At 40.6% G+C, this 27,247-nt stretch overlaps 2 protein-coding genes across 2 annotated transcripts; both read left to right on the forward strand.

Annotated features, from left to right (window-relative positions):
• Nucleotides 1–7,270: 7,270 nt before the first annotated feature.
• Nucleotides 7,271–13,663, forward strand: tph1a (tryptophan hydroxylase 1 (tryptophan 5-monooxygenase) a; the record flags this gene model as incomplete). Its single annotated transcript, XM_083893824.1, has 11 exons — nucleotides 7,271–7,360; nucleotides 9,707–9,838; nucleotides 9,965–10,148; nucleotides 10,244–10,344; nucleotides 10,442–10,509; nucleotides 10,597–10,793; nucleotides 11,891–12,026; nucleotides 12,119–12,245; nucleotides 12,334–12,429; nucleotides 13,226–13,359; nucleotides 13,489–13,663. 11 exons carry the CDS (start codon nucleotides 7,271–7,273, stop codon nucleotides 13,661–13,663), a joined length of 1,440 nt encoding a protein of 479 aa, XP_083749950.1.
• Nucleotides 13,664–15,648: 1,985 nt separating this feature from the next.
• sergef (secretion regulating guanine nucleotide exchange factor) lies at nucleotides 15,649–26,906 on the forward strand (the record flags this gene model as incomplete). The annotated part of the gene is made up of 11 exons (XM_083893831.1): nucleotides 15,649–15,690; nucleotides 15,965–16,106; nucleotides 18,829–18,984; nucleotides 20,041–20,135; nucleotides 20,289–20,349; nucleotides 20,432–20,545; nucleotides 20,635–20,697; nucleotides 20,960–21,118; nucleotides 21,449–21,615; nucleotides 23,589–23,625; nucleotides 25,773–26,906. The coding sequence occupies 11 exons, from the start codon at nucleotides 15,649–15,651 to the stop codon at nucleotides 25,925–25,927; spliced, it is 1,191 nt and encodes a 396-aa protein (XP_083749957.1). The 3' UTR covers nucleotides 25,928–26,906.
• Between the last annotated feature and the right edge of the window lie 341 nt (nucleotides 26,907–27,247).

Consider the following 27,247-nt stretch of genomic DNA (forward strand, 5'->3'; position numbering starts at 1 on the left):
GACAGCCGAATGACGAGCACGGGCCAATGACAAGGACAGCCGAATGACGAGGACAGGCGAATGGCGAGGACAGGCGAATGGCGAGGACAGGCGAATGAATGACGAGGACAGGTGAACTGGCACTTATTAAGGTCCCTGAGTGAGTGAGTAAGAAAGTTGAAGCATTTGTGACCTTTGACCCATTTTGAATGATACATTATGTGTTTACATTTGATTTTATTTTGCCAGCATTTCATTTGTTAAGGTTTGCCTTTAATTAATTTCTTGAATTACTGTCAGATTTGTGTCCCCTTGTACTTTTTGACGACGACACAAAAAAGAACCCCAACCTTGTTAAAAAAAAAAAAAAAAATGAAGTAACTTTTACTCTAATCTTCTACTACTTTCCACCTCTGCATACATGTGAGCTTACCCTTACCCATCCAAAAAAAAAAAATAGCTCTCATGGTAAATTTCTCTCCACAACAATCACAAACAAATGTTAGTTAAATTGCTATTGCAGAATTTCTCCACACGCTCAGTGAAACGTGGTGCACCTTTAATGTCCAGGGTTGTGGTTGTTTCTTAGTATCGGAGAGATTAGCCAGAGAGATCCCTCACAGCTTGATGCTCAGACACTGTGAGTAAATCCCTCTGATTGAAGTGAACAGAACTGGGACAGAGTGGCCTCAGTGTGGCTCTCACACACACACACACACACTGAAACACATCTGTAACACATTGTCTCAGCAGGACCCAAAGACGAGATGTAAGATCTTCAGAATAACACGATTCATATATGCAGATTGCAGATTGGCTGGTTTCTGTAAAATGTGAGGTGAGGTGATGTTTCAGCACCGATGAGATCAGTTGAGCATGTAAAGCAGAGTAGATGAGTTTAGATTACAGTACTACATTACTAGCAGTATTACATTTTTATTTTTTTATTTTTTTTGAATAATAAGAATCTTTACCTAAAATAATTTAGTGTAGAGAAAAGTCGATGTTCGGCTCGGGAAATGGCTGAATATCTGCATCTTATTTTTTAACCCTACTATAAACATAATTTAGCTGCTTTCCTGATACACATTATCACAATGAGCCATTTTATTCACTCCTTGTTAAAGAACTTAAATGTACAATATGTAGTATTTATGGGTTTATATAACCCAAAATCCACTTTTTTATACATATTATGTGCTCCTGCATTGTCTAGTCGCTGTATAATAGTTTTTGTTTCATTTTCGTAGTGTTTCAAAAAGTCATGTAAAATAACATGGTCGCGGGCCGCGGTTGCATAGCCACTGTTAGCAGAGAGACGCCATGTTTCTACCGGAGCCTGTAAGGACAAACGCGAGAGAACAAATCAAGCGTCTCTATACTTGTAGCTGAAGTCCCGCCTCCTCTCTCTCCGCTTCGTCTGCTACGGCCGCGGTAGCTCCGCCCTCTCCCTCGCCTCACGAACCTCATCTGCTGACACGGAGAAAGAAGACGAGGACGACATTTGACCGGCTGCGGATACCGTAGCGCTCAGGGAAGGGAGGGGGTGAGCAGAGGAGCAGTTCTTTGTTGTAAATTTCAGCCTCTCCTCTAGATGACACTATAAACTACTTACTTCACCTTTAAGGCATCCCAAAAGACCATTCATTATCTGTCCCATTTGTTCTCAGGGGGTCACGGGTAGAGCTGAAGTCAAACCCAGGTGATCGATCACGTCGCATTAATTATTTGGATAGTCGGCAACAACGGTTTGAATCCAATTTGATTCAACAAAAGACACTATCGGGGTTTTAATCTATTCAATAATCACAGTTTAAATGTTTGTGAACTGGATGTGGCATGAAATAATAATGACTCTCTGAATATGAGATTAAGTGAAGCAGATCTGCTCCAGGAGCTTTCAAGAACCCGAGGAGATCAAAGACGTGAAGCAGGGCAACTGCAGCGTGACAGCGGTGCCGTGAACATGTCGTTATAAGTAGATTTGGACGTGCTTGTGTCCTCGTCCGTCAGAGGCCGGCTCACTGTTTGGGCTTCGTGAAAAGAACAGTTCATTAGAGGACAAAGACGCGGTCAGGCTTTGTCCTTTTCCTGTGTTTTCTTTTCTCGTTATAAAGACGCAAGCCTCAATACCTACTCCAGGAAAAAAAAAAAAAAAATCAACCCCTCTGTACATGTTAGTCATAGTTCACATGTGTATATAAGGTCCACAGTGCTCTTTGTTTGGCTTTAGGCAGCAGCAGCAGCAGCAGCCTGGTTATTGTGACGCTTGCTGACGTAAGGTTGGGTCAATGGATGAGCGCGTTTTAAAAAGTTTCCTTTACACAAGCCGAGGACAACAGTTCATGCCGTAGAAGACGTCACAACTGTATCGTGTTTGTTTTATCCACGTAAACAAAACGCGGCAAAAGGGGAATCTGCGGTTTGCTCAAGTCGGGCATCGGCTTCTTTGAAATGTCTGGTTTCCACAATTATTAGCAACTCGACTCCACTGTTCTATGAAGAACTTTTCAACACATACGTTTACTGCTCTTGAAATTCATCCTTTTAGTTGGGCATTTTCTCAATGGATCTGTAAAAAAATGTAACACTTGAGGGTGCTTTCACACCTGCAGCATTTGGTTAGGGTTAGGGTAAGCAATGCTGTGGTTCGTTTGCGTAGGTGTGAATGTAATCTCGGTCCTTTGGTGCGCACCGAATCAACCGGTCCGAGACCTGCCTGAAGGGGGGTGGTCCTTAAAGCGGAACTAGACCGGAAGTTCCTATTATCGCTGTTTTTTTTGGTGTGTATCTGCGTCATTACCTTGTTTATGAAGCCCTGACGGTTCGAAACAAACAGTTCAGCCATTGCTGAGAACGTTGTGTTTTATTGTAATCTCGGGGCTCAACGAGATCACTGAAAATCCCGTAATAGTTACGTAAGCAGCGGTTCTCCTGAACAACCGATCGTCCTGCTCCGGGCGGTAGTCCGGGCACATCCGGTTACGTACATTGAACCGCAGAAGAAGAATAACGTCCGTTGTGGAGGTGTTTCACGAGCAACAGTGTCTTCTGACTCTGGGTCTGACTCCGGTTTAAAGTCATAAAGGGACTGCGGCAGGGAGTCGTGACGAAGCTATTTTTAAACACTGTTAAAACAATGTTTTGATAATGAGGAGCAGTACATCCGCCGTTCCAGAGGGGGGCGCTGCGCTTCTGAGAACGGATGTGCTGGATAGTACTGGCCAATCACAAGACTCTGTCTTCTGGGGGTGAAAGTTCACTCTGAAATCTCGCAGCAGAAAAACACTGTCAGAAAAGAGGATTTCTATCGGCTAGTTCACAGCAACTAGGAGGTTTTTGACCATAAAAACAAGTTAATATATGTAAGTAGACCTCCATAACTAACATTTATGTGCAACAGGACCACTCTATGTGACCTTTAATATAAAGTATTACCTAATTGTGTCCTCTGCATTTAACACCATCCTCTTCACACACAGGGGGCAGCACTTGTATCTTATCTGCACCCAGGGAACAAAGGGGGGGATTTTGTGCCTTGCCCAATTCCTTTCCTCTTGGCCGTGCCATTATAGTGATAGTGATTTCTGGGTCAACTTTTCAGACTGCTTGATTTATCTTTATTACATTTACAATTGTATTGCAATAGAAAAAAAACGTCTAATCACGTTTAAAAAGATATAACTAAGAACTATTTGTTTAAATCCAATGCATAAGTTGCAGAGTATCAAAAGTATTTTAGACTAAACTGATCGTCTTATAGCTGTTATTAATATTATGTTATTATTTATATCACAGTAACCTAGCCTACAATCTGGATCATATAATCTGTGCTTTATTTGCTGTGGTTATTATTTCTAAATGTGACGAAGAAGACAAATAAGCAGAGGAAACATGGGGGGGGGGGGGGCGGTGTGGTACAGTTTTGTTGCTCAGGCTGTGGTTGTGTTTGTGCATTTAAGCAGAGACTGTTGCCCTCTATGTGAACGTGATAAGGAGCTTAAGCAAACAGCTCAGTATCAAGTTGTGTGTGTGTGTGTGTGTGTGTGTGTGTGTGTGTGTGTGTGTGTGTGTGTGTGCGCTTGTGTGTGTGTGTGTTGTAGTTTGTTCCTGAGAACCATATGAGCCAAACACAGTGAAGGATGGAGACCACTGGCTCCTGTCAAACATTACATCTGGCATCACTCGTATACTGACAGATGTGATGTTTGACTGGCGCCTCACACTCATAATCAGTGCTGAATTAGAACTTGAAATTTCTCTCTCCCTCTGTCTGTCTGTCTGTCTGTCTGTCTGTCTCAAAAGTGTTTCCATTCAGAAACACGAATGGCTAACGAGAGATTGTCCCATCTGCTGCTCTGCCTATAACGGTCTGCGAGAGTAGATCTGGCTTCAGCTCCTGAAAGGAGGAAGTTCCCTCCACTGCCTCCACGTCTGGTTGTGTAAGGCCTCTGTCAATGTCACGAGTGAAACAGGCCAGGACCACCTGAGAGAAAAGGCATGCACATCAGCCACGTGTGTCTTTGCTGAAAAGAGCTCAAAAGTAACAGCGGACAAACAAAGACGCTTCAACCCGTCCTATTTGGAAAAAGCTCAGAGGACACATTGTGTTATCTATTTAAAGTAATGAGGTCTCGTTGGTCCAGTGGTCCCCTCGTCTCCGAGGCCTTTCCCACTGATTGTCTTGATCTTATTAAATGGCTCACGGTGTTAAAGAAGGGGAAACATGCAGATTATTTCTGCCCCGTGCACGAGAACCCAGAGGTGCTTACAGTGCAGAGGAGTGGATTTTGAAAAGGGGGCCATAGGGTTAGTTAGGCTCCCGACACAATAAAGATTGGTGGGCTACATCGGAATCCGCTTATACCTTGACCTCTTCTTAGTCTCAAGGTTTTAACTAACAATAAGGGGGTCAAGGTGAAATCCATGGCTTATGCACAAAGTGGTCTCAATAACCTGTTTTGTTTAGCTGCAGTGTGTAACTTTTGGTGATGTTGTTGTTGATGATGATATTATTCTGCCTCTGTTTGGGTTTTTGTGAACAGAAGTGAGATGAGAGTCAGTGGGATGTTTGTGAGCCGCACTCGTCTGAATACAGACTCTGTCAAGCAAAACTATCAGTAAGTCATGCAAACGCAGTGGTGTAGTGTGGTCTACTGTCGTGGGTATTACTGTCACTTACTGTCACCGCAGTTGCACACATGCAGAGATGGGGCCAGACATATAAATTCACTTTTTAGTCGTCACGTGTTACAATCATATAAAGTAATAAGGAGCATAGCGTCTGCATAGCATTAGCTTGCTTATGGAGTGGACCTAACAATAGTAACAAATGCAGACATTAAGTATAACATCCCTATTTTGGCAAAAGTACGTTCATCACGTACAGTATACGCTGACCAGTGGGAGTATTTTTAAAGGTGACATAGAGTGGTCCTGTTGCACATAAATGTTAGTTATGGAGGTCTACTTACATATATTAACTTGTTTTTATGGTCAAAAACCTCCTAGTTGCTGTAAACTAGCCCATAGAAATCCTCTTTTCTGACAGTGTTTTTCTGCTGCGAGATTTCAGAGTGAACTTTCACCCCCAGAAGACAGAGTCTTGTGATTGGCCAGTACTATCCAGCACATCCGTTCTCAGAAGCGCAGCGCCCCCCTCTGGAACGGCGGATGCACTGCTCCTCATTATCAAACCATTGTTTTAACAGTGTTTAAAAATAGCTTCGTCACGACTCCCCGCCGCAGTCCCTTTTATGACTTTAAACCGGAGTCAGACCCAGAGTCAGAAGACACTGTTGCTCGTGAAACACCTCCACAACGGACGTTATTCTTCTTCTGCGGTTCAATGTACGTAACCGGATGTGCCCGGACTAGTGCCCGGAGCAGGACGATCGGTTGTTCAGGAGAACCGCTGCTTACGTAACTATTACGGGATTTTCAGTGATCTCGTTGAGCCCCGAGATTACAATAAAACACAACGTTCTCAGCAATGGCTGAACTGTTTGTTTCGAACCGTCAGGGCTTCATAAACAAGGTAATGATGCAGATACACACCAAAAAAACAGCGATAATAGGAACTTCCGGTCTAGTTCCGCTTTAAGATCAGGCTCCTGTTTCGTACTTGCAGCTGCAGTAGTGACACATTTTGTTCTAAAAATGTCTGTAGATTTGGAAACAGGCTGTTGAAAACACTCAAAAAGTGATGCTTTCTTCACCTTGCTTCTGTATTTGTAGCTGTGATGCATTATTGTGAAGGTACAGTAAAGTGCAATGTTCGGGGCATGTGGAGTCCAGACCACTTTTCCCTGGTCACGTTAAAAAAAAAGAAAAGAAAAGCACGGTCAAAGCAGCGTGGGTTGCCAGACCAGCAGAGCAATAACATACAAAAAGGTGAATGGTGATTTGTATTCTATTTAATTAGTGTTTTTGAACTTTTTCAAAAACAAATTTCATAAGACAATTAAAACCTTTTGCAGTGGGTATACACACATCACGTAGACTACGCATCGGTAGAATTCCCTTCCGAAGGTTTTCAGTCGTACGTCAACCTGTTTGCAGCCGTCTCGCCTCCGTCTGTCTTGATATAAAATGAATCGCTTCCTGTGTGCGGAATGGGAATGTTGCCAGGCGACATGAGATCTCATTCACCTCTGTACCGAGACACACGGAGAGCGTCGCCCGTGTGGAGTACTGTGTCATCAGCGCTGAAATTTACACACTACAGCTTTAACCAGTTTGCAGTCTATACAGGGTTATTCTTCAGTGATGGAGATGTTCTCATTTCCATTAAGACCTTATTCAAGAATGTGTTTTGTGGGTGTGTCTGCATGATGATGATTTTATCAAGAAATCATGATTTATTTTTTTATTTTTTGGCAACGTCTTTCAAATCTATTGAGCGTACAGACAGTGAAATGCACCCAAACTAAACATAAAATGTCAGCATGTCCCATTATCTTAGATTCAAGATTCTGACCATAAAAGCTGTTAAATCAGTTGGTTTTATTCTTTCAGTAAAATCAGAATTTGATTGATCTCACTGATTGATTTTATTTCTTCTTCTGGTCCTGGACGAAATTAAAAAAAAACACGTTTCCCCGGTGACGTCAGCGCCGCTGCTCTTTTTCCATTTGCTGCCGTGGGTGAGATTATTGCCCCCTCCTGTTTCTCGATGCGATTAAATAGCAAAGCGCGCAACTTCCCGGACTAGACAGACTAAACTTTACATAGCGGAGATTATTCAGATAAACCAGCGTCGAGGGCGACATATAAAAAAGACAACTTTAACATGTACTCAAACAAAATCGATGGACCACGTAGAGGCAGATCCTTTGACTCCATGAACATTGGCTTTGAAGAAAAACTGCTAAACAATGAGGTAAGGATTTAAACAGAATGCTTGCTTTATCCTGTTATAATGTGTTCCCTAATATAAAAGCACGGGTTCACAGAGGTTTTCTTTAATGTGACTTTTTTGGGGACAGAGGATCGGTCCGTTCATCACAAAGAATAAGCCTTTAGTTTGTCGTCAGCGCAGATTAATTGTGTGATTTGCGTCAAAGACCTAAGAGGGTTTTATTTGGGATTCGTGTTTAATTTTCATCCAGTAATAAAGTTATTATTGGCCATTCGTGCGTAGAGTTAAAGGGTCGAGCTCGGTATATTAAGCGCATTAAAAGCACTTGCTTACTTGTATGATGCGATCATGAATGCAGACATTTAAACAAACGCAATTAATTATTCTTTAATCATCCTCTTACAGGTTATCGCTCAAAATCAGTTGGAAAGGTTGGAAAAAATGTTCAACAAACAATCAGGAAAAACAACACAGCGATTTGTCAAATATATGAATCGTGTCGAGGAATGGATTGTTGCATGACCTGTGACTAAATTCACGTGACTCTGGCTGCAAATCCGATTGTCTGCGACCTTCAGCTATAAGCCTTTACGCACAACAACACGCGTTAAACGCACTGTGAGGACGCGCGAAACAAATCTGAAAAGTGACTCAGAATAAATAGTGAAGCGACACGTACATGTGTTCGAAAAGGAAACGATTAAATTTATAGAATAATAAATGTGCATGGTACGGTATTAAGAAAAGGAAAACGCTTTAAACATCTGTGCGTAAAACCGCTCCATTCTGCCCGACACAACCCTGCGCGCTTTCATTCAGCCCGCACTGCGCAGGGAGTCAATAATAGGCTTTCTCACCGTCTAAATGAGATTGCACTAAGACGATTCTTCGACACAGAGACGCGTTCATCTTCATTAAACCGAGACGCAAAAAAAGAGTTGACCTCGCTCAGCGCCCTGATCCAGATCCAGACTCCCTGATGCGCACCACAAAAATCCACCGAAAACTGCTGTGCCGCGCGGTTTACACAATGCTGGACGGGCGAAATATGGTAGGAAGGAACCGGAGTGACTCATGTTTAATTTACTTTCAAACATCAGTCACTTTATATGCGTTAGGCTGTGTGGATATTATATCTCTAAAGCAAATGATGATGAATCCTGCGAATATAATGTGAGGAAATGTTACATTGAAACAAGAAGATGTTATTTGTTGTGCCGTTGTTGTGGCTTCATGTTGTTGTACTTAAAAAAAAAAAAAAAAAATCTGATGTGGGATTATACCTACATTTTGTGTCTGGTGCGAGCAGCGCGTGCACGCCAGCGTCAACGTCAGAGCGCTGTCCAAGGTGCTGAACGAGACAAGAGGGTCGGTGGTCACAGCTGCAGGGGTTCGAATATTTAAAAATTGGAAATTAAAGCAAATCGTTACATGATCGATGGCTGTTTTTTTGGGTACAGAGCAGTAAACCACAACAGAATGTTTCACCAAACCATTTCTGATGTTCGGGGATAAAGCGGTAGAAGATGGATGCAGTGGCAAATCTTGACCACCGTTATTTATTTCAACAGGTTTCTACAAAATGGTTGTATGAAAACATTACTGCTGGCTATACAGGAATTACAGTTTACAGCAATTTATGCCGTGGGCCACAAATAAATCATCTATGGCAGAGGATATTGTCTGGGGTGATTAATTTTTCAGGGGGGATAGATGTTTGAGTAGAGAGTCACAGTTCTCTGTGGATCAAGATGTTTACAGGACTTAAGTGAAGTACTGCCCTCACCTGTACTGGGTTATGTTTGACTCAAGAGGATGGTGATCTGGATGAGTTTATTTGTCTATTTTCTCTGCTTTCTGTAAGATATTTACTTTTGGAATCTTTCCAAAACAACAGTGGTAGAAAAACACATCTCCTTGGGCGAGATTAAAAATCCCACATGCTTTAAAAGGTTTTATAAAGTGTGGAATATAAAAGTACAGTGGTACATTCTTCTGCTTGCTTACATGTGTATTTATTTCACTAACTGTACATTAATGCAGACGGTTAATAGGCTCACTCAACAAGTTTCTACAACATTACAACAACAAAAAGGCTGTCTCAACAAAAAAATCCCAACTCATAACAGATTTTATTGACAGTTGATTCAATGAACCACATAATTGAACAAAGAATGAATAGCAAATGTCTTTCAGGTGCTCGAGCACCACCTGGGATCCATATGTTCATGTTTATAAATGCTATGATGAAATGATATCTCCTCAGATGACATTCAGAAGAGAACAAATGTTCATTGTTGAATGGTGATGATGACATCTTGGTCTTGTGCAAATTTGAAACCAGTCTACTTTTATTACCCTTCGTAGATAAACAAATCAACCTTCACCAAAATCGAAGAAAACACTGAAAAGAATACATCACAGAAAGGGAGAGCAACAATCATCTTTTCCCTCAAGAATGAAGTGGGCGGACTTGTAAAGGCCCTCAAACTATTCCAAGTATGCACAATTTATAATGTTTTTACACAATCTTCTTATTAGTAGGGTCTCCATTTAACTCCTTTTTCCCTTCAATGTGTTCAGATGGAAAACAGACAATGTAATTGTACTTACTGTTTCTTGCAGGAAAACCACGTCAACCTCGTGCACATAGAATCCAGGAAATCTAAAAGACGCAACTCAGAATTCGAGATATTTGTGGACTGTGACAGCAACCACGAGCAACTGAACGAAATCATCCAGCTGCTCCGGAAACATGTGAACGTGGTGGATATGGAGCCTCCAGATAACTCCTGTATACACGAGGAAGGTGGGACGGCACTGAATCAAATGCTGCGGATCATACAGTCTCTGAATAGATCTGATTAATAGTGAACAAAACATTTGTCTGTTTTCACCACTCAGATATGGAAGATGTACCTTGGTTTCCAAAGAAAATTTCAGACTTGGACAAATGTGCTAACCGCGTCCTGATGTACGGCTCTGACCTGGATGCCGACCACCCTGTATGTATGGTCCAAATATGTCTGTGAGCATGACTGAAAATAGTCAATTCATTCAATTTGACTCACTCTAATATCACTGTTCTCTCCTCTTCATCAGGGTTTCAAGGACAATGTTTACCGCAAAAGGAGAAAGTACTTTGCAGATCTTGCCATGGCCTACAGACAGTAAGTGTGAACACAAACAATTTCATCTCCATTTATTTTTTTAAATCCAAACAACGATACTACAAGGGTTTTACTGTCTAATTCCAGTGGGGACCCCATTCCTCGTATTGAGTTCACAGAAGAGGAGGTGAAGACGTGGGGCGTCGTGTACAGGGAGCTCAACAACCTGTACCCCACCCATGCGTGTCGCGAATACTTAAAGAACCTGCCACTGCTGTCCAAATACTGCGAATGTCGGGAGGACAACATTCCTCAGCTGGAAGATGTCTCACGCTTCCTGAGAGGTAGGCTGTCATTTTTTTTTTATTCCCTCCACCAAGGAGATGCATTGTTTTGTTTGTCTGTGAGCGGCATAACTCAAAAAGTAAAAGGTCAGATAATTGTTTTAATATTATTTTATTAAAATAATAGTCAGAGGTGACAAAAATATAAAGGAGAAAGTGGAAGAAAAATGACTTGTGTGGGGCAAAGTCTCTTATCAGATAACTTATCTCAGATAATGTTTTCTTGTCATGGGTTGATGATGGGGGTAATAGAAAATCTTCAATGTCGTGTCATGTCAAAAAAACGTCCCCAGTTAGATGTAAAATGTCCATTAGTTTTCAGGTATCAGCGTGGGAAGCTGAATGACAGATAAAGGATGGATTTTGATTTTGATAGGTTACGGTTTAAGGAAGAAATTATTAGATTGTGGTGCTGGTCTGGACATGAATCCAGATTCAGGATTTTTCTTAAAGGGACACTGTGTAGTATTTATGGGTTTATATGACCCAAAATCCACTTTTTTATACATATTATGTGCTCCTGCATTGTCTAGTCGCTGTATAATAGTTGTTGTTTCATTTTCGTAGTGTTTCAAAAAGTCATGTAAAATAACATGGTTGCGGGCCGCGGTTGCATAGCCACTGTTAGCAGCGAGACGCCATGTTTCTACCGGAGCCTGTAAGGACAAACGCGAGAAAACAAATCAAGCGTTGCTTTACTTGTAGCAGGAAGTCCCGCCTCCTCTCTCTCCGCTTCGTCTGCTACGGCCGCGGTAGCTCCGCCCTCTCCCTCACCTCACGAACCTCATCTGCTGACACGGAGAAAGACGACGAGGACGACATTTGACCGGCTGAGGACACCGTAGCGCTCAGGGAAGGGAGGGGGTGAGCAGAGGAGCAGTTCTTTGTTGTAAATGTCAGCCTCTCCTCTAGATGTCACTATAAACTACTTACTTCACCTTTAAGAAGGAGATAGGAGGTGCATTGAGTGGCTTTGGAGGATGTTGATTTCTGTACTTATTATAATAACATTAACTTTTTTCTTCAAACACAAATTTTAAAACAATTTATTTTGACTTTCATTCCATTTTCATTTGTAATTTTAAACATCTCATCAGAACGCACTGGATTCACCATCAGGCCTGTGGCAGGATATCTGTCCCCACGTGATTTCCTTGCTGGTTTGGCCTTCCGTGTTTTCCACTGTACCCAGTATGTGCGGCACAGCTCCGATCCCTTATACACACCAGAGCCGTGAGTAATATGCAGAACTAAACTATTACGATCGGTACTAATGTACATTTATGGCTAATGGGTCTAATATTCTATTGTCTTTTGTTGTCCAGGGACACGTGCCATGAGCTGCTGGGTCACGTCCCTCTGCTCGCGGAGCCCAGCTTTGCTCAGTTTTCTCAGGAGATCGGACTCAGCTCACTCGGGGCCTCGGATGATTCAGTTCAGAAATTGGCCACAGTGAGTGACACTCATTCAGGGGACTGTAATCAAGTGAACTAAATGTAGAATCACTTTAATAACCAACTATTTTTTTTCTTTGTTACAGTGCTATTTCTTCACAGTGGAGTTTGGCCTATGCAAACAAGAAGGGAAGCTGCGAGCATATGGAGCAGGACTGCTGTCATCTATTAGTGAGCTTAAGGTAAAGGCCGTATGTTACCATGGACCAGAAGTTTTTATGACATAAACTCATGTTACTCTTCATACTATATGCATTGTATTATGCTGCTCGCCTCTCAGCTGCTCCTGGAGGTACCGAGGTCTAAACGGAAGCTCAGAGGGGAAAGAGCTTTCTCCATTGCCGGTCCCAAACTTTGGAACGCCCTCCCACTTCATATTAGACAGGCCCCCTCACTGTCCATTTTTAAAACTCATCTTAAAACACATTTTTATTCTTCTGTGTTCAACTCAGCATGAGACTCTGCTCTTGTTTTAGTGTTTTATTGTTATCATTGTTTAAACATTTTTATTGTTTTATAGTTTTATTGTTTTTTATTTGTTTAAACATTGTTATTTTTTATAGTTTTATAGTTATTTTTTATTGTTTAAACATTGTTATTTTTTTTATTTATTGTTTATATATATATATATATATATATATATATATATATATATATATATATATATATATATATATATATATATATATATATTTATTTTTTAATTTTTCTCCTATGTTTTATGTGCCATGTTTTATTTATTGTACTGTTAAGCACTTTGTACCAACTATAGCTGCCTAAAGCGCTCTATAAATAAAGTTGAGTTGAGTTGAGTATTATGTGTATACACACTATATAACAAAATCCCTCAAGAGCTAAAATCCCTCTGAAACACCACAATAAAACATATGTCAATAAACATTTTTATATGAATAATAACACATAGGAGTATATTTTGTCTTGTAAAATGACTAACGTTGCTGTATTTCCGTCTTACAGCATGCGCTCTCTGGAAAAGCAAGGATAATGCCTTTTGACCCCAAAGTCACATCCAAACAAGAATGCATCATCACAACATTTCAGGATGTGTACTTTGTGTCAGACAGCTTTGAGGAGGCCAAAGTGAAGATGAGGTGAGGAATTCAACATGTTTAATTATACAGTACACGTCACATGAATAGATTAAAAAAAGAACTCGGATCATGTTGTGTCATTAAATGTCAGCATTTCAAACTGTGATCATTATTCTGTTCATTTTTAAGGGAGTTTGCCAAGACCATCAAGCGTCCCTTCACAGTGCGATACAACCCTTACACCCAGAGTGTGGATGTGTTAAAGGACACTCCCAGCATCAACAGCGTCGTGGAGGAGCTCCGGCACGACCTTGATATTGTGGGTGACGCCCTCAGCCGGCTGAACAAACAGCTGGGTGTCTGACGTGTCATTAATCACCACTTAACCAACAGTGCATCAGTGATCACAATGTCAACCCCCCCCACCCCCCAGCTTCGCTGTAGAGACACTGGTTGTGTGTTGCCCTTTTGTCACTGCTTTTGGCAAAATGCTCTGTTTCCCACTGCATGATATACGTCATATAAACGTACAGAGGCACGTCTAGCCACTGATATCATTACATTACGCAAACCTAAAGAGCTGCTTAGCAAGATACCCCTATTTCAAGTCATTTGTTCTCGGCTGACTCTGCGTCTGTGTTGCTAACAGTTCATGTGCTCTCATCATCAAGTTGGTCTCCTTTAGAAGCGTGCCCAGCTCTTACAAACACAGATGAACATCCTCCTATTATTAACCCTGCTGTTGCATGTGATCATGTTAATTATTTTTGCAATTTTATTCTTCACATTTAATCTTTCTCACGTCAGTGATTTGTACAACATGTACCTTTTGTTTGTATTCATTTGGTGTACGTATCATGCGTGTTGTTTTTGTGCGTGCTGCTGTCGAGGGAAATTATAAAGGTGAAACCCAGTGTTAAAGAATGTTTTCATGACTGATGATGACAGATTTGGCCCAGATGTACCCTGAACCTATTCTATTTTCCTGTGATGTTTTTGAATACATCCCCCCCTTAAAGTGAATATATAATTGTAGCACTCCTGAAATCAAAGCATTATTTTTCTACTGTAAAGAAATAAAGGAATCATGAGTAAGCTCTGTATCAAAGTATTGAAAGAAAAATAAAAAAAAATGTCATTGTGTCCGTTGGTTTGTTGGTTTATTACCGCTTGGAGTCCTCGAGGTGTAATGTAGACCATCCTATTATGACTAACAATAATGATATGTTTACACCTTTTTTTTATTTATTTATTTATTTATCATTTAAAATACAAACTCTCAATGAGGACAACAATACACATGAAAAAAAACAGACACAGTGTAGAGTGCTAACCTAACAGTCGGGGAATCATGAAACAAAAATGTAAATGGTAAATAAATCAAGACAAATAAATAATATACAGTTTCTCAGGCAATACACATTCGACATTAAAAAAGAGCAGCAAAAGATAAATGAAATTCAAATATAGTTTAGAAGAGAAGGAGACGAGAAATACTTAGACTTAATTTTTCAGCATACTTGTTGTTTGTCTTTTTAAGGGATGAAAAGAATAACTTAAACTCATTTATGAAACATGAAACGGAAGGTTTAGATTTCCTCCATTTTGCACAATGGATATGATATTTACCCAAGAGTATAATAACGTTAATCGTGTCAGAAACAGCCACAGTAAGATGATCTAAATAAAAGAGAATATCATATAATTTAAGAGGCAGTACATCCTTATTTTTTAAAGTAATCCAATTATATATGTCACACCAAAAAAGATGTGAAGTGGGACACAGAAAAAACATATGCTCTAGTGTTTCATCTTCTTCATTACAAAAAGCACATTTTTCCACCTCATAACCAAATCTTTTCTTGAGGAAATTCTGCCACAGGTAAATTTTGTTTATAACTTTAAAGTGTGTTTCTTTAACTTTAGGTGAAATAGGCCATTTGATACATTTGGAGTGTGCTTTGTCTAATGTGTTTGAATGAACAGAATCAGATCCCTGCAAAATGACCCTTCTGTCATAACCGTGATATGTTTACACCTTAACATGGTCGAAAGGCATTGAATTGCTGAGTAACTGTGGAACTTCTTCTTCTTTTACTTTTTTGTCCACTGAGTCACACACTGACCAAAAAAAAATACTGCACAAAATGTCTATTTTGTGACAAATGTATTTGTTTCTGTGTCATATGTTATTTGTGGTGTGTGTGTTTTTTTTAGTAATGAAGTAATTTTATTACATATGTGTGTGTCTGTGTGTGTTTTGTTTTGTTTTGTTTTGTTTTGTTTTGTTTTGTTGACACCCGGAAGCGGCTCAACGTGGGACCAGTTTGCTTTACGGCAGTGTCGTAAATGGAAGCGAGGTGGCGGCCAGAGTTGTGTTTACTCTCTTGGGTAAGTTTTAAGTCTTTTTCGCCGTTAAAACTGATACGTCCGAGTTTACACGAGGGTGTGTTTGTGCTCTCGTGTATTTTAGTAATTGATACATTAAAAAACAGTCGCATAACTATCTTCAAAATACACCGCAAAAGTACGTCGAAAACAAACGCCTGTCAAATGTGGAAAATGGTGTCGAGTGTGTCCCGAAGTTCTGAGCCGTCAGTGACTGTGGACGTTAATGTTAATGTTAATGTTAATGTTAATGTTAATGTTAATGTTAATGTTAAAGGGAGCCAACAGTTACGGACAGCTGGGACAGGGACATGCGGAGGACCAGTGTGTGCCCCGGCTCTCTGACACCGCTGCCCTGCAAAGCAAGACTTTCTTCCGGGCTGTGGCTGGAGGCGGCGGACACTCGGTGTTCATCACCGGTAAGTGTAAGGCAAGGGCAAGGCAATGTAATTTGTATAGCACATTTCAACAACAAGGTAATTCAAAGTGCTTTACATAAAACATTAAAAAGCATAGAAAAGAGACATTTATAAAATCAGATATAACATCAAAATAGAAAAACAAGCGGGTAAAATGTAAAGATTAAGATTAAAAAATAAAATAGATACAAATAAAATAAAAAGATAAAAAATAAAAAATAAAATCAAGAGAATATATAAGGAAAAGAGGTTACAGTGCAGTATTGGAAATTACTGAAATGCAGCGGCAAACAGAAAAGTCTTCACTCTTGATTTAAAGGGACACTATGTAGAATTTATGGGTTTATATAACCCAAAATCCACCTTTTTATACATATTATGTGCTCCTGCATTGTCTAGTCGATGTATAATAGTTTTTGTTTCATTTTCGTAGTGTTTCAAAAAGTCATGTAAAATAACACGGTCGCGGGCCGCGGTTGCATAGCCACTGTTAGCAGCGAGACGCCATGTTTCTACCAGAGCCTGTAAGGACAAACGCGAGAGAACAAATCAAGCGTCTCTTTACTTGTAGCTGAAGTCCCGCCTCCTCTCTCTCCGCTTCGTCTGCTACGGCCGCGGTAGCTCCGCCCTCTCCCTCGCCTCACGAACCTCATCTGCTGACACGGAGAAAGACGACGAGGACGACATTTGACCAGCTGAGGACACCGTAGCGTTCAGGGAAGGGAGGGGGTGAGCAGAGGAGCAGTTCTTTGTTGTAAATTTCAGCCTCTCCTCTAGATGGCACTATAAACTACTTACTTCACCTTTAAAAGAGGTGAGAGTTTCAGCAGACCTACAGTTTTCTGGGAGTTTGTTCCAGATATATGGTGCATAGAAACTGAACGCTGCCTCTCCATGTTTAGTTCTGACCCTGGGGACACAGAGCAGAGCAGACCTGTCCCAGATGATCTGAGAGATCTGGATGGTTCGTAGCTAAGCAGAAGATCAGAGACGTATTTTGGCCCTAAACCATTCAGCCCTTTGTAGACCAACAATAGTATTTTGAAGTCAATTCTTTGATACACAGGAAGCCAGTGTAAAGACTTCAGAACTGGACTGATATGATCTACTTTTTTGGTCTTAGTGAGGACTCTAGCAGCAGCATTCTGAATTAGCTGCAGCTGTCTGATGGACTTTTTGGGGAGACCTGTAAGGACACTGTTACAGTAGTCCAGCCTGCTGAAGATAAATGCATCGGACAAGTTTTTCCAAATCCTGCTGTGACATAAGTCCTTTAATCCTTGATATATTCTTTAGGTGGTAGTAGGCTGACTTTGTCACTGTTTTAATGTGACTGTTGAAGTTTAGGTCTGAGTCCATGACAACGCCTAAGTTTCAAAAGTGTACGATAAGTCTCTTGGGCCATAACCTACATCCCCACATTTCATCAAAATCCGTCCTTTACTTTACTGTCTCTCTCCTCTGAACCTCAGCTTAGTGTTTTGTGCTTTTTGTGCTCTTTTAAATCTTCCGTATTTGTTCTGTATGGAAGTAAATCTGTGCCATCTGAGTTTGAATTCGAATTTGTAACACTGAATTTTTTTGCATCGAAATTAGACTTTGAATTTTAAAAACCATCAAATTTCAAGCACTGTTTTTTTTTTGCCATTGATTTTTTTTCCAACGTTGAAATAAATTCAGTTAAGTCAGTTAATATCCGGGTCACCAGAGAGAAGCAATTGATCCCTGTCTCAATTCATCCAAGTATAATTTAAGTATCTCGAAACAGAGCCAAGTGATCTCCTTTCTAAATATGGTCATCCTAATTAAAGTCCAGTAACTTTTAGCTGTTTAAAACATCATCTTTTTGCTACTGGTTTGTAATATCCTAATTTTTCTGTGCTGTTTGTGATGACAGGGTAGTCAGCATGATGACATTTTGCAGTCAGCCAGGCGCTTATTGCATTTACTCAGTTCGTCTGATAGACAACAAGGAGCAGCCAGTGGTGGCGCCACAAATCAAGTTATGAGATTTAATATTAAACTGTAATTCATGTATGGCCAATGGAGCGTACGTTGATTGGTGTTGGATGAATTGAGACAGGGATTGATTGCTTCTCTCTGGTGACCCGGATATTAACTGACGTTTTTGCAAGTGAATTTTTTGCGACATCGAATTTTTTGCAACTGAATTTTTTGAGACATCGAATTTTTTGCAACTGAATTTTTTGAGATACTGAATTTTTTTACACTGAATTTATTTCAACGTTGAAAAAAAAGTCAATGGCAAAAAAAAAATGTGCTTGAAATTTGATGGTTTTAAAAATTCAAAGTCTAATTTCGATGCAAAAAAATTCAGTGTTAGAAATTCGAATTCAAACTCAGATGGCACAGATTTACTTCCATAGTTCTGACCTATGCAAACATTTCCTTGGTTTTTAATAAGGATGGGACATAACACTACCAATATCACAAACTACCAAGGCCGATATTAGTTTGATACAGTCATTGTAGAGCATTTATGAGGTATGAAGCTGTTAACAACACATTTATGCTGAGTCATTTCAAAGTCATAATTCTCCAATGTGTGTAAAAAAATATTGTTCTCCCAATAAGAAGAAAAAAACATCCCAAAACATGACTCAGCTTAAATGCTTTTGCTGATTTTATTTACATTTTTACAGTATGTGCATAGCAAAGCATGTGACGAAGCATATTTTTAAATATGTATTTGGTTTTTTAGCAGAGAATGGCGAGGTGTATGTGTGTGGACAGAATCACAGAGGCCAGCTTGGACTTCACCAAAGTGCAGACATCTCAACTCTTCAGCTCTGCCCCACCTTAGGTCAGAAGATCACAAATGTAGCCTGTGGTTGGGATTTTACTCTTCTTCTCACTGGTGAGCAGCATTTCACAGTAGAAAGTTACACTCTGTCTATTGTACTTAAGGTTGAAAATAACTGTTGAATAAAACTTTCCCCCAGGTGATCCTTGGCACAGATTATTGATAGGATAAGATTCCATTTTCTGTAATCTTGGGATAGTCTGATTTGATCTAAAATCAACAACTTTAGAAGTTTTAAGAAGTTTGCAATAGAGCATATGTAAGAAGGGAAAATAGAGTGAACATGGGAGGGAAATGTCTATAATAACCTAACTAGTTTGGGATTTGTAAATAAAAAGTAATAATATAGCATTTGGAATTACAATTGGGAAACGTCAAAATCAAAAGTATTAGTCACCCTACACCAACTCCATGATTAGGGATAATTAAAGTGAAGTGTTATAGATAATTTTCAATATAAATACATGATCAAATCAGTATAGCTTTAAATTGACAAAGAGGTTGCATTCAACAATGAAATCCACAATTCATTCACTAGACGTTCCCACAGCTAATCCAGCTACAGAGGGCGCTGTTGCTTTTCCCATCGCTGTTTCAGCTTCTTGGAGGAACCATTTAGTCATACTGTAATTATAATTTAAATATATAATAATAATTTCTATATAGCTCCAACAGAAATGCATTAGGAGGACTCTGTGATGTTTCTCTCCTGGATAGGTAGAAGGCAACAGGGTTCAAAGCAGCTTCATAAGCAATACATCCATACAAGTTGTATACTTCGTAAAACTTCAGAATATTGTGGTACCCAAAAGAGGAGATATTTAAAAAACAGTGCAGATTATTTTCTTTTCTGAAGTGAGCAGTTAGCAATATAATATGAGTCGGGTGAAAAGGGACTGAGGTGGGGAGCAACAATTGACTCTGGTCCTGTTTTTATGTTCCTTATGCCACAGTTTCTCACAGATTCTGCAGTCAGACTGTGTTTTAAAGATGTTACACTACATTGTACACAATAACCTGAACCTGCATCCTATTGTGTCTCCCATTCATTTCTTTTGAATATTTCAGTGTGTTCTTTCTAGTCATGTTCCTTTTATGTCATAAATACAGACGGTGGTCAAATACTGGCATGTGGCTCCAATTCATTTGGACAACTGGGTGTTGGAGAGATGGTCACACACTCTGCAGATCTACTGTTAGTTAAGGTGAGCACAAAACAGGCAAAACATGTGTGTTGTACTTGTTTTGTTCACAGCATGGACTCAATATTGAGTGTTAGGTCACAAACCAGCCTTTTGCAATATGATCGGTTTGATCTGTTTCTTTGAAGCTTTTGCAAATGCTCTGTTTATTCTTAGTGTTTGAAGGATCCAGTGGTGAATGTAGCAGCAGGTCTTAGACACTCACTGGCTGTAACAGGTAAGCACGGTAAACTGCCCTCAGTAATGTGTCGTCTTTGGGCTGTTCATCCACAAATCTTAATGCTGTGTTTGGCCTTTAGACTCGGGTTGTGTGTATCAGTGGGGAACCGGCCTTTTCAATCATGCCAAGAGAGCTCTGAGTCCGCACCCTGTCCCATCACACCTCGGCTCTAAAGTTCCCTGTCTGGTGCCAGGTACATGCACTAAGCTGTAGTACAGAAAAAAAATATTTGAAGGCCTCAGGTGATTTACGGTGATTCCGATTGTCATACTCGTGTTGTAGGTCTGGATCAGAAAATATCACGGCAGATAGCAGCAGGCTCAGCGCACTGTGTGTGCCTTACAGGTACGATGCCGGAATAAATGGTCATAATAATAACAATATCAATAATAGTGACTGACAATATACATTTTATAATAATACATTTATGAGTCACATTTGTGGACTTGTATGGATTACTTTTTAATCCTCAAATTAGAGTAAAATGTTTGTTTTCACTAGAAGTGTACAGTAAAAACCACTAGATTTAAAGCAGATATATCGTAAACACCTTCTACTTATAATTCTCATAATTCCCTTCTGATAAATAGTTTTATTTTTGTCTCAGGAGATGGCGATTTGTTCCTGTGGGGCAGCAACAAGTACGGTCAGGTGACTGCCGCGGAGTCCTTCGTGTCCTCACCATGTCTTCTGAAGCGCTCACTACTGGATGAAGAGAAAGCAGTACACGTGTGGAGTGGATGGACACACATTGTTGCTCAAACAGGTAAATCATTGTCACATACAGTATTGTGTATATATACTGTCTATCGCCTGTTTCCACCAAGTGGTGGAAGTTTGGTTTGGTTTAGTTTGGTATGCTAAGCAATAGTTTTTGTTGTATGTCACAGGTTGATAGCTAATGTAGCTAATACCATCCAACCTACAGATCTTGAGGTGGAGACATAAGCAGGATTAGGGTTTACCTTTCCAAACTGTACTGGTGTAAACTAAGCAGCATTATGCTTTGGTGGAAACAAAGCGTATAACACTCACTAGTTTAAACAGGGTTTAATGAATAGTTGCCTTATCTGAATCGGGCCTTAATTCATTTCAGAGAGTGGCCGAGTGTTCACATGGGGCAGAGCAGATTATGGACAGCTGGGCCAACGAGCATCAGCCAGTCAGAACCCAGAGCAGCAGTCAGCTGGTCCATTGACAGGGGGTGCAAACCAGGAGGTCTGCCTCCCTTCAGAGGTTAAAGTCCTCTGTGGGGCAACACAGGTGAGACATATCAGTGTTTGACACTGCTGCACACGCACATGTCCACAGGACAGACATCAACAACAATGAAGTGTTTAGTTGAGTATTAGTATCATGTGTTCTGTCCACCTTAATCCTATGCCCCGTGATACCTTGCATGAGTTATGGAATTATGACTTCTGGTGCTTCCTGTCACCGTAGCAGAACTGGCAAGTTAAATGGACTATTTTTGCGTTACTTTAACACTGCTATCACATTAGAACAATGCAGGGCAACATTTTCTGTATTATCCAAATAATGATAAGTGTAAAGAATGTAATCTACTCCGTCACTACAGATGTTGAAGCTATGAACAGGCGTGTCAGTATAAGGCACATTTTCTTTATTTATTTAAAGACATATAGCCAAGTCAGAGCCTTAGTGTCTCACAGACATCACCAAGCCTTTTAGTTTCAACATCAGGTTATTTTCAAACTGCATGATTTACCACCCATAGGCCCTCGTTTATCAAACTTGTGTAACCGAAACTTGTGCAAATTCAAGTGGCACCTTACAACAAGTCTCATGTGTGATTCATGAAACATGCATATGCCACCCAATCCTGGTTTGCACCTGATCAGCCTTTGATGAATGCGATTTAATGCGACGCATTTTGAGACTTTGTCCCCCTGAGTTTACCCCACTGAAATGCCTAATATTACCAGGAAGAGACGCGTCAGAGGCTGAAAATAAGCATCAAAGTGTTAGAATTTCTCCAGTAGCATCTCCAGGAATAAGCTGGTTTGGCTCTGTTATATTTAGAGCTGAAACAATTAATCAATTATAATCAGTTACTTACTAAATTAAACGTCAACTATTTTGATAAGCGATTAATCGGTTTGAAGCTTTTTTTCATCGGCATTTCCAGGTTTGACAAACACTGATCAAGTTATATTATATTTGTTGTGCATTGTGTGTTTCAAAACTTATAAATCCAGCAGGGGGCAGCAGACAGCCACAAATAAAACAAGAGAACATTGTTTAGTGTAAGGTGAAACCCATTGCCACTGATTGAGAGCCCAGCACACCCAGAGAAGGTTCTGTAATGATTTGCTTCATAATATCTCTCCTGCAGAATGACACACTGCCATTATCTCCCTCTTGGGGAGGAACCTCTTACAATAAATGAAGGCAGAGGTCTCTTCTCCCATAAGGACAATTATGTGTGAGCATCACTGGATTGCAGCAGTTAACCTGCGCTCTGAATGGCAGCTATATGGTTGTAGATTGTTGCCAGTTAAGTGGATTGTCAGGGACGGACAAGAGCAGGCTTTGCATCATTCTCCTACTGCGCGTTGATCATTGCTGCAGCACTGGTGTGTGTCAAGGTGCATAGTCACCTTGTGTGTGTAACGCTAAAGGCAAGATGGATTTGCCGAGTGGGCTATGAATCTCTCTGCCCACCCTAACCTGTTAGTCCTCCTATGAAGGTAGACGATTTGTCAGGACTAGAAATGATAATCTGTCGTTGCTTCAGGAACCTGTGGCTGTTTTTCTTGGCGAAAGAAAATCCTGAAAATCCCCTTAAAAGCCATTTTGTACAAGGCATTAAAACTGTAAAGATGATTATTCCACATAATGTTCCTCTGTTTTGAGGTATAACAGTGAATTTGAATGTATTTTGTTTCGGCTCATAAGGAACTTTAAAATCAAAAATGTCTTAAATGTATCACTAAAATGATTGATATTGACTGATCTGCACATCTGCAGTGTGATATTTGTGCCCAGCACTGCTGGCATGATTTTGTGCAGTGTGTGATTTTATTCTGAAATGAAATCACCCCCTCTTCATCACCACCCGTGTTCATTTATTTTATTTTTTAAAGCAGGTTTGTTTTCAAAGGATCTTAAATATACATATGTCGAGACAACATTTCTCAGATATTTCAATCTTGAAATCATCTGCCTGATTTATACACATGCTTCTTGTAGTTCATTTTCACTTTTCTCTGCAGGTCGCATGCGGATCCGAACACAACCTCGCCGTCGTGGGTGAGTGTATTCTCTCAAAATATTCTCTCTCATTTAGCACAAATAGTGCTTCTCTTCCGATTTTTCTTTCTATATACCGTTATCAAAAACGGCCACATCTGACAGTATGTTTGACAATAGAACATTCGGCAGCAAAATAACATTATGCAACTGCAGAGACATAATTCCTGACACGATAACACAGCATACGCATCAGTGAGGCTCAACTCTGCTCAGTAATCCTTTTCTGAACCAAAGAATTGGTCAGGGTGATATCTAATACGTCTCAGTTTAACACCAGTACGAAATATTATAATTATCCTTCTGGTAATGGCTGCTGAAGATTTCTGTGGTCAGCTCATTGCTCTGTGGCCTTTGCATCAGGAAGTAATTACAACATGGATACATGGGCGTCACTGAGAGAAGCAATTATCCGCACAGGCCTGTAAAGGAGCTGAATTAACCACACACCCATTTAGAGGTATGGTTTTATGTCGAGCATTTGAAGAGAGAGTCTCCTCTTATTCACACGAGCACAACGCGGACACAGCAGTCACGCCGAATCCGTTGAAGATAATAAACGCACTGTCATTTTAATTTCTAATTTTACAAAGAAACTGCATGCACATATAAGGTTGTTACAAAGCACTTGTTAGTCCTCTTCGAAGTTCAGTTTTGCAATGAGAAAGCAGGGAAAGTAAAGGGAGAGCTTGTGTGAACCTCCTGCACCGCGCTCCTCTGCTCGCCCACGCTCTCCCCCCCCCCCTTTTCTCCTTGTGTCTCGAGCGCGACGGCAAAGGAGCTATAAAATAGCAAAAACAGGTTTTTGGAAGGAGAGGACCTGACTGCTGCTATTTCTGGAGTTGAAGTAGGTCAGGCAGAAAGGAAGGGAAAGCATCGCATGCTGCTCATGACATATCTGTCGCCTGCTCAGCCTTTTGCCCCGTTTGCACCTGAGGAAGTGCTCGCCATGCATATGAAAGTCCTCAGTGGTCAGTGAGGGGGAGACAGGCCATAGATGCTGTGGCCGAGGCTCATCCAATCTGAGGAAAGATCTTTGTTAATTTTCAATAAACATTTATTAAACTTTCGCATAAATATAGAGGGATGAACACCTTGGATCAGTTGCTATTTGAAAGTGTCCCTGAAGCTAGGCTCCAGCAGATTGTGTCACTGATGTTTGTCATTTGGTGCAAAAAAGTGTAATTTGTCAAATGTAAAACCAAAAACTATATTTGTTTACAAAGAAATAGCTTATTGGAGTTGTGTTGTTTATCCCTTTGTTGTGCAGGATATTGTGCAGGCACTTTGTTGCCCTGGAAACACTGATGTGCTGTACGCCACTCAGCAAATTCATGAATTAAGTACAGAACCAAAACTGTTCATAATCACTTTTTTTTTTTTTTTACTCAATAATCAAAGATTAGATTCTGTGAAGTTAGAAATACATGCAGTATCTACATGTGTTTGTATTGCATAAGCCATTTCTGGCCGACCGTCACACTGACATAAGCTGCTGGCATGATATCTCAGTCTGTTAACTGGCAAAAGCATATGTGTCCGTTGGCAAATCCAAATCTTTGACGGTCCCTATTTTCAGAGAAACACACGCAGAGAAACAAGCGCAAAGACAAAGAAGCGTCTCGGTGACATAAAGCGAGGGAAAAAGGAAATGGCATGAAAGACACACAACTGCAGGGTAGGGAAGGCTTGAAGATGTGTTACCCTTGAGAAAGCTAACTCGTTTCTGTTGCCATGGCAATGGAGCCTATTAGGTAACTATGTTGCCATGGCACGTGTCTCCTTGGTGATGCGGACCTGGCCACACCCACCAACAAGCTCACCAGCTGTGAAGAGCAGGGAGACTTTAGTGCTGGGCAAGTGTCAGCTTTGGGAATATAGACTGTGTGTGTGTGTGTTTGAGTTATATAATGTAACTGCAAATCATTATATTATAGAGACTTGTCTTCCATTGGGGGACAAAAGTTTCTCCAAAATAAAATCATATAATTTCGAGCTAAAGGCATGATAATGTAAGTGTGTGTTTTTTGTTCTTTGCATGCAGTCTTAGCTGCTCATTTTAGCCTCCATGCTACCAAGCTAGACCCCCCCCCCCCCCCCTTTGTCTCCTGTTAGCTCCACTGACCCAAGACCCCTCTCCTTTTTAGGAGGGAGTCTTTATTCCTGGGGCTGGAACGAACACGGCATGTGTGGAGACGGTTCACAGGCGGACGTCGTTCAGCCTCAGCTCATATCTGGTGTCAGACCCCGTCTCATTGGCTGCGGAGCTGGACATTCAGTGGCAGCGTGCTACAGTGTGTGACTACTGGCAATCGAGATAAAGCCGCAGCGACTCCGACAGGGACAACTCATTCACCATGGAACAGTCAGATGAGATAAAAACAGAGTGACTTGAATGACAACATTTCAGACTGACACAGCGACTATATTACGACACGGTGTATTTGAGTGACGGCAACTTTCGACTCCCTGAGCTGTTTGAAGAGGTCACATAAATACGATGATGTGGTTGGACACGTGCTGAGCTATGTTTCATGTGGACAGAGGCCATCATTTCTCTGAGCAGCCTGTCACACTTTGACAGACGTGGCTGGGACAGGACATGGGCGTGTCTAAAAGCCTCTGCTCATCTTCACACGTTTTTTCCTGAATGAAGCTTTGAAGGATTACGTGAGGGATGGGAGAAAACCGTCGCTATAGCTCTATTTTCCCCATGTCGGGGGGGGGGGGGGGGTTTATTGCTGTCATCTTCAGTGTCAGGAGGCAGTCAATCTCTGCACTTCATAGTGCAAATCTCATGATTTACCACTCACTAACAGGTTCTTTTCTAGCTGGCCATCACTCTTTTTATGTTCTTGTCAATTTGTGTGATATTCTTCAGTATTACGTGTTTTTCCTTTGGATTTGCAACACTTTCATACGATAATCTAAACGGATTTCCCTTGGGAGAAACATGTCCACTGCCTACTTATTTATAAGCTCTGGGCTACTGCAGTGCAGCGTCGAGAATTAGCTGCTGCTTTTGAGCCAGTGTCGGTCAAGGGCGATGACGAGACTCAATAAAAATCATGGATATTATGTTTGCATTATAATAACCTTTTTAATTATTTTTTTCAGGGGGGGATTTTAAGACTATAGTTGATGCAAATTAACTGCAGAAACCATCATAGTTGGTTAAATAAAATAGCTTTTATCTGATTAGTTTGACGGAAAAATAAAATCAACACTCAGTGGAAATGATCATTTCTCTGTTTCTTTTTTTATTTTTCACTATTTATTGTACAAGCCTGGACTGTACTGGTCAAAAAAGACACACACACAAAAAAAAAATCCCTAAACAACAAACCAATCAAAATGATCACTTGTTGAAATATCTACCCACAAAAAGCACGGTGTTCAAAACACACACACTCTGAAGTCTCACTCAACGCCACACATTAGTTGCCCTTTTGTCGCATTATTAATGCCATTAATGAAAACAGCTGCTGGTTGTTGTTTTTTTGTAATACCGTTAGAAAATGATCAGCACACTGTCCCTCGAGTTGCGCTCACCCTCTTTTGGCAGAATCAGATCGGCTGCACCTGACGTCTGCACACAGATGTCAGTCAATTGTTGGCAGTG

This window comes from Microchirus variegatus (genome assembly GCF_963457635.1).
Source record: "Microchirus variegatus genome assembly, chromosome: 8".
Lineage (NCBI taxonomy): Eukaryota > Metazoa > Chordata > Actinopteri > Pleuronectiformes > Soleidae > Microchirus > Microchirus variegatus.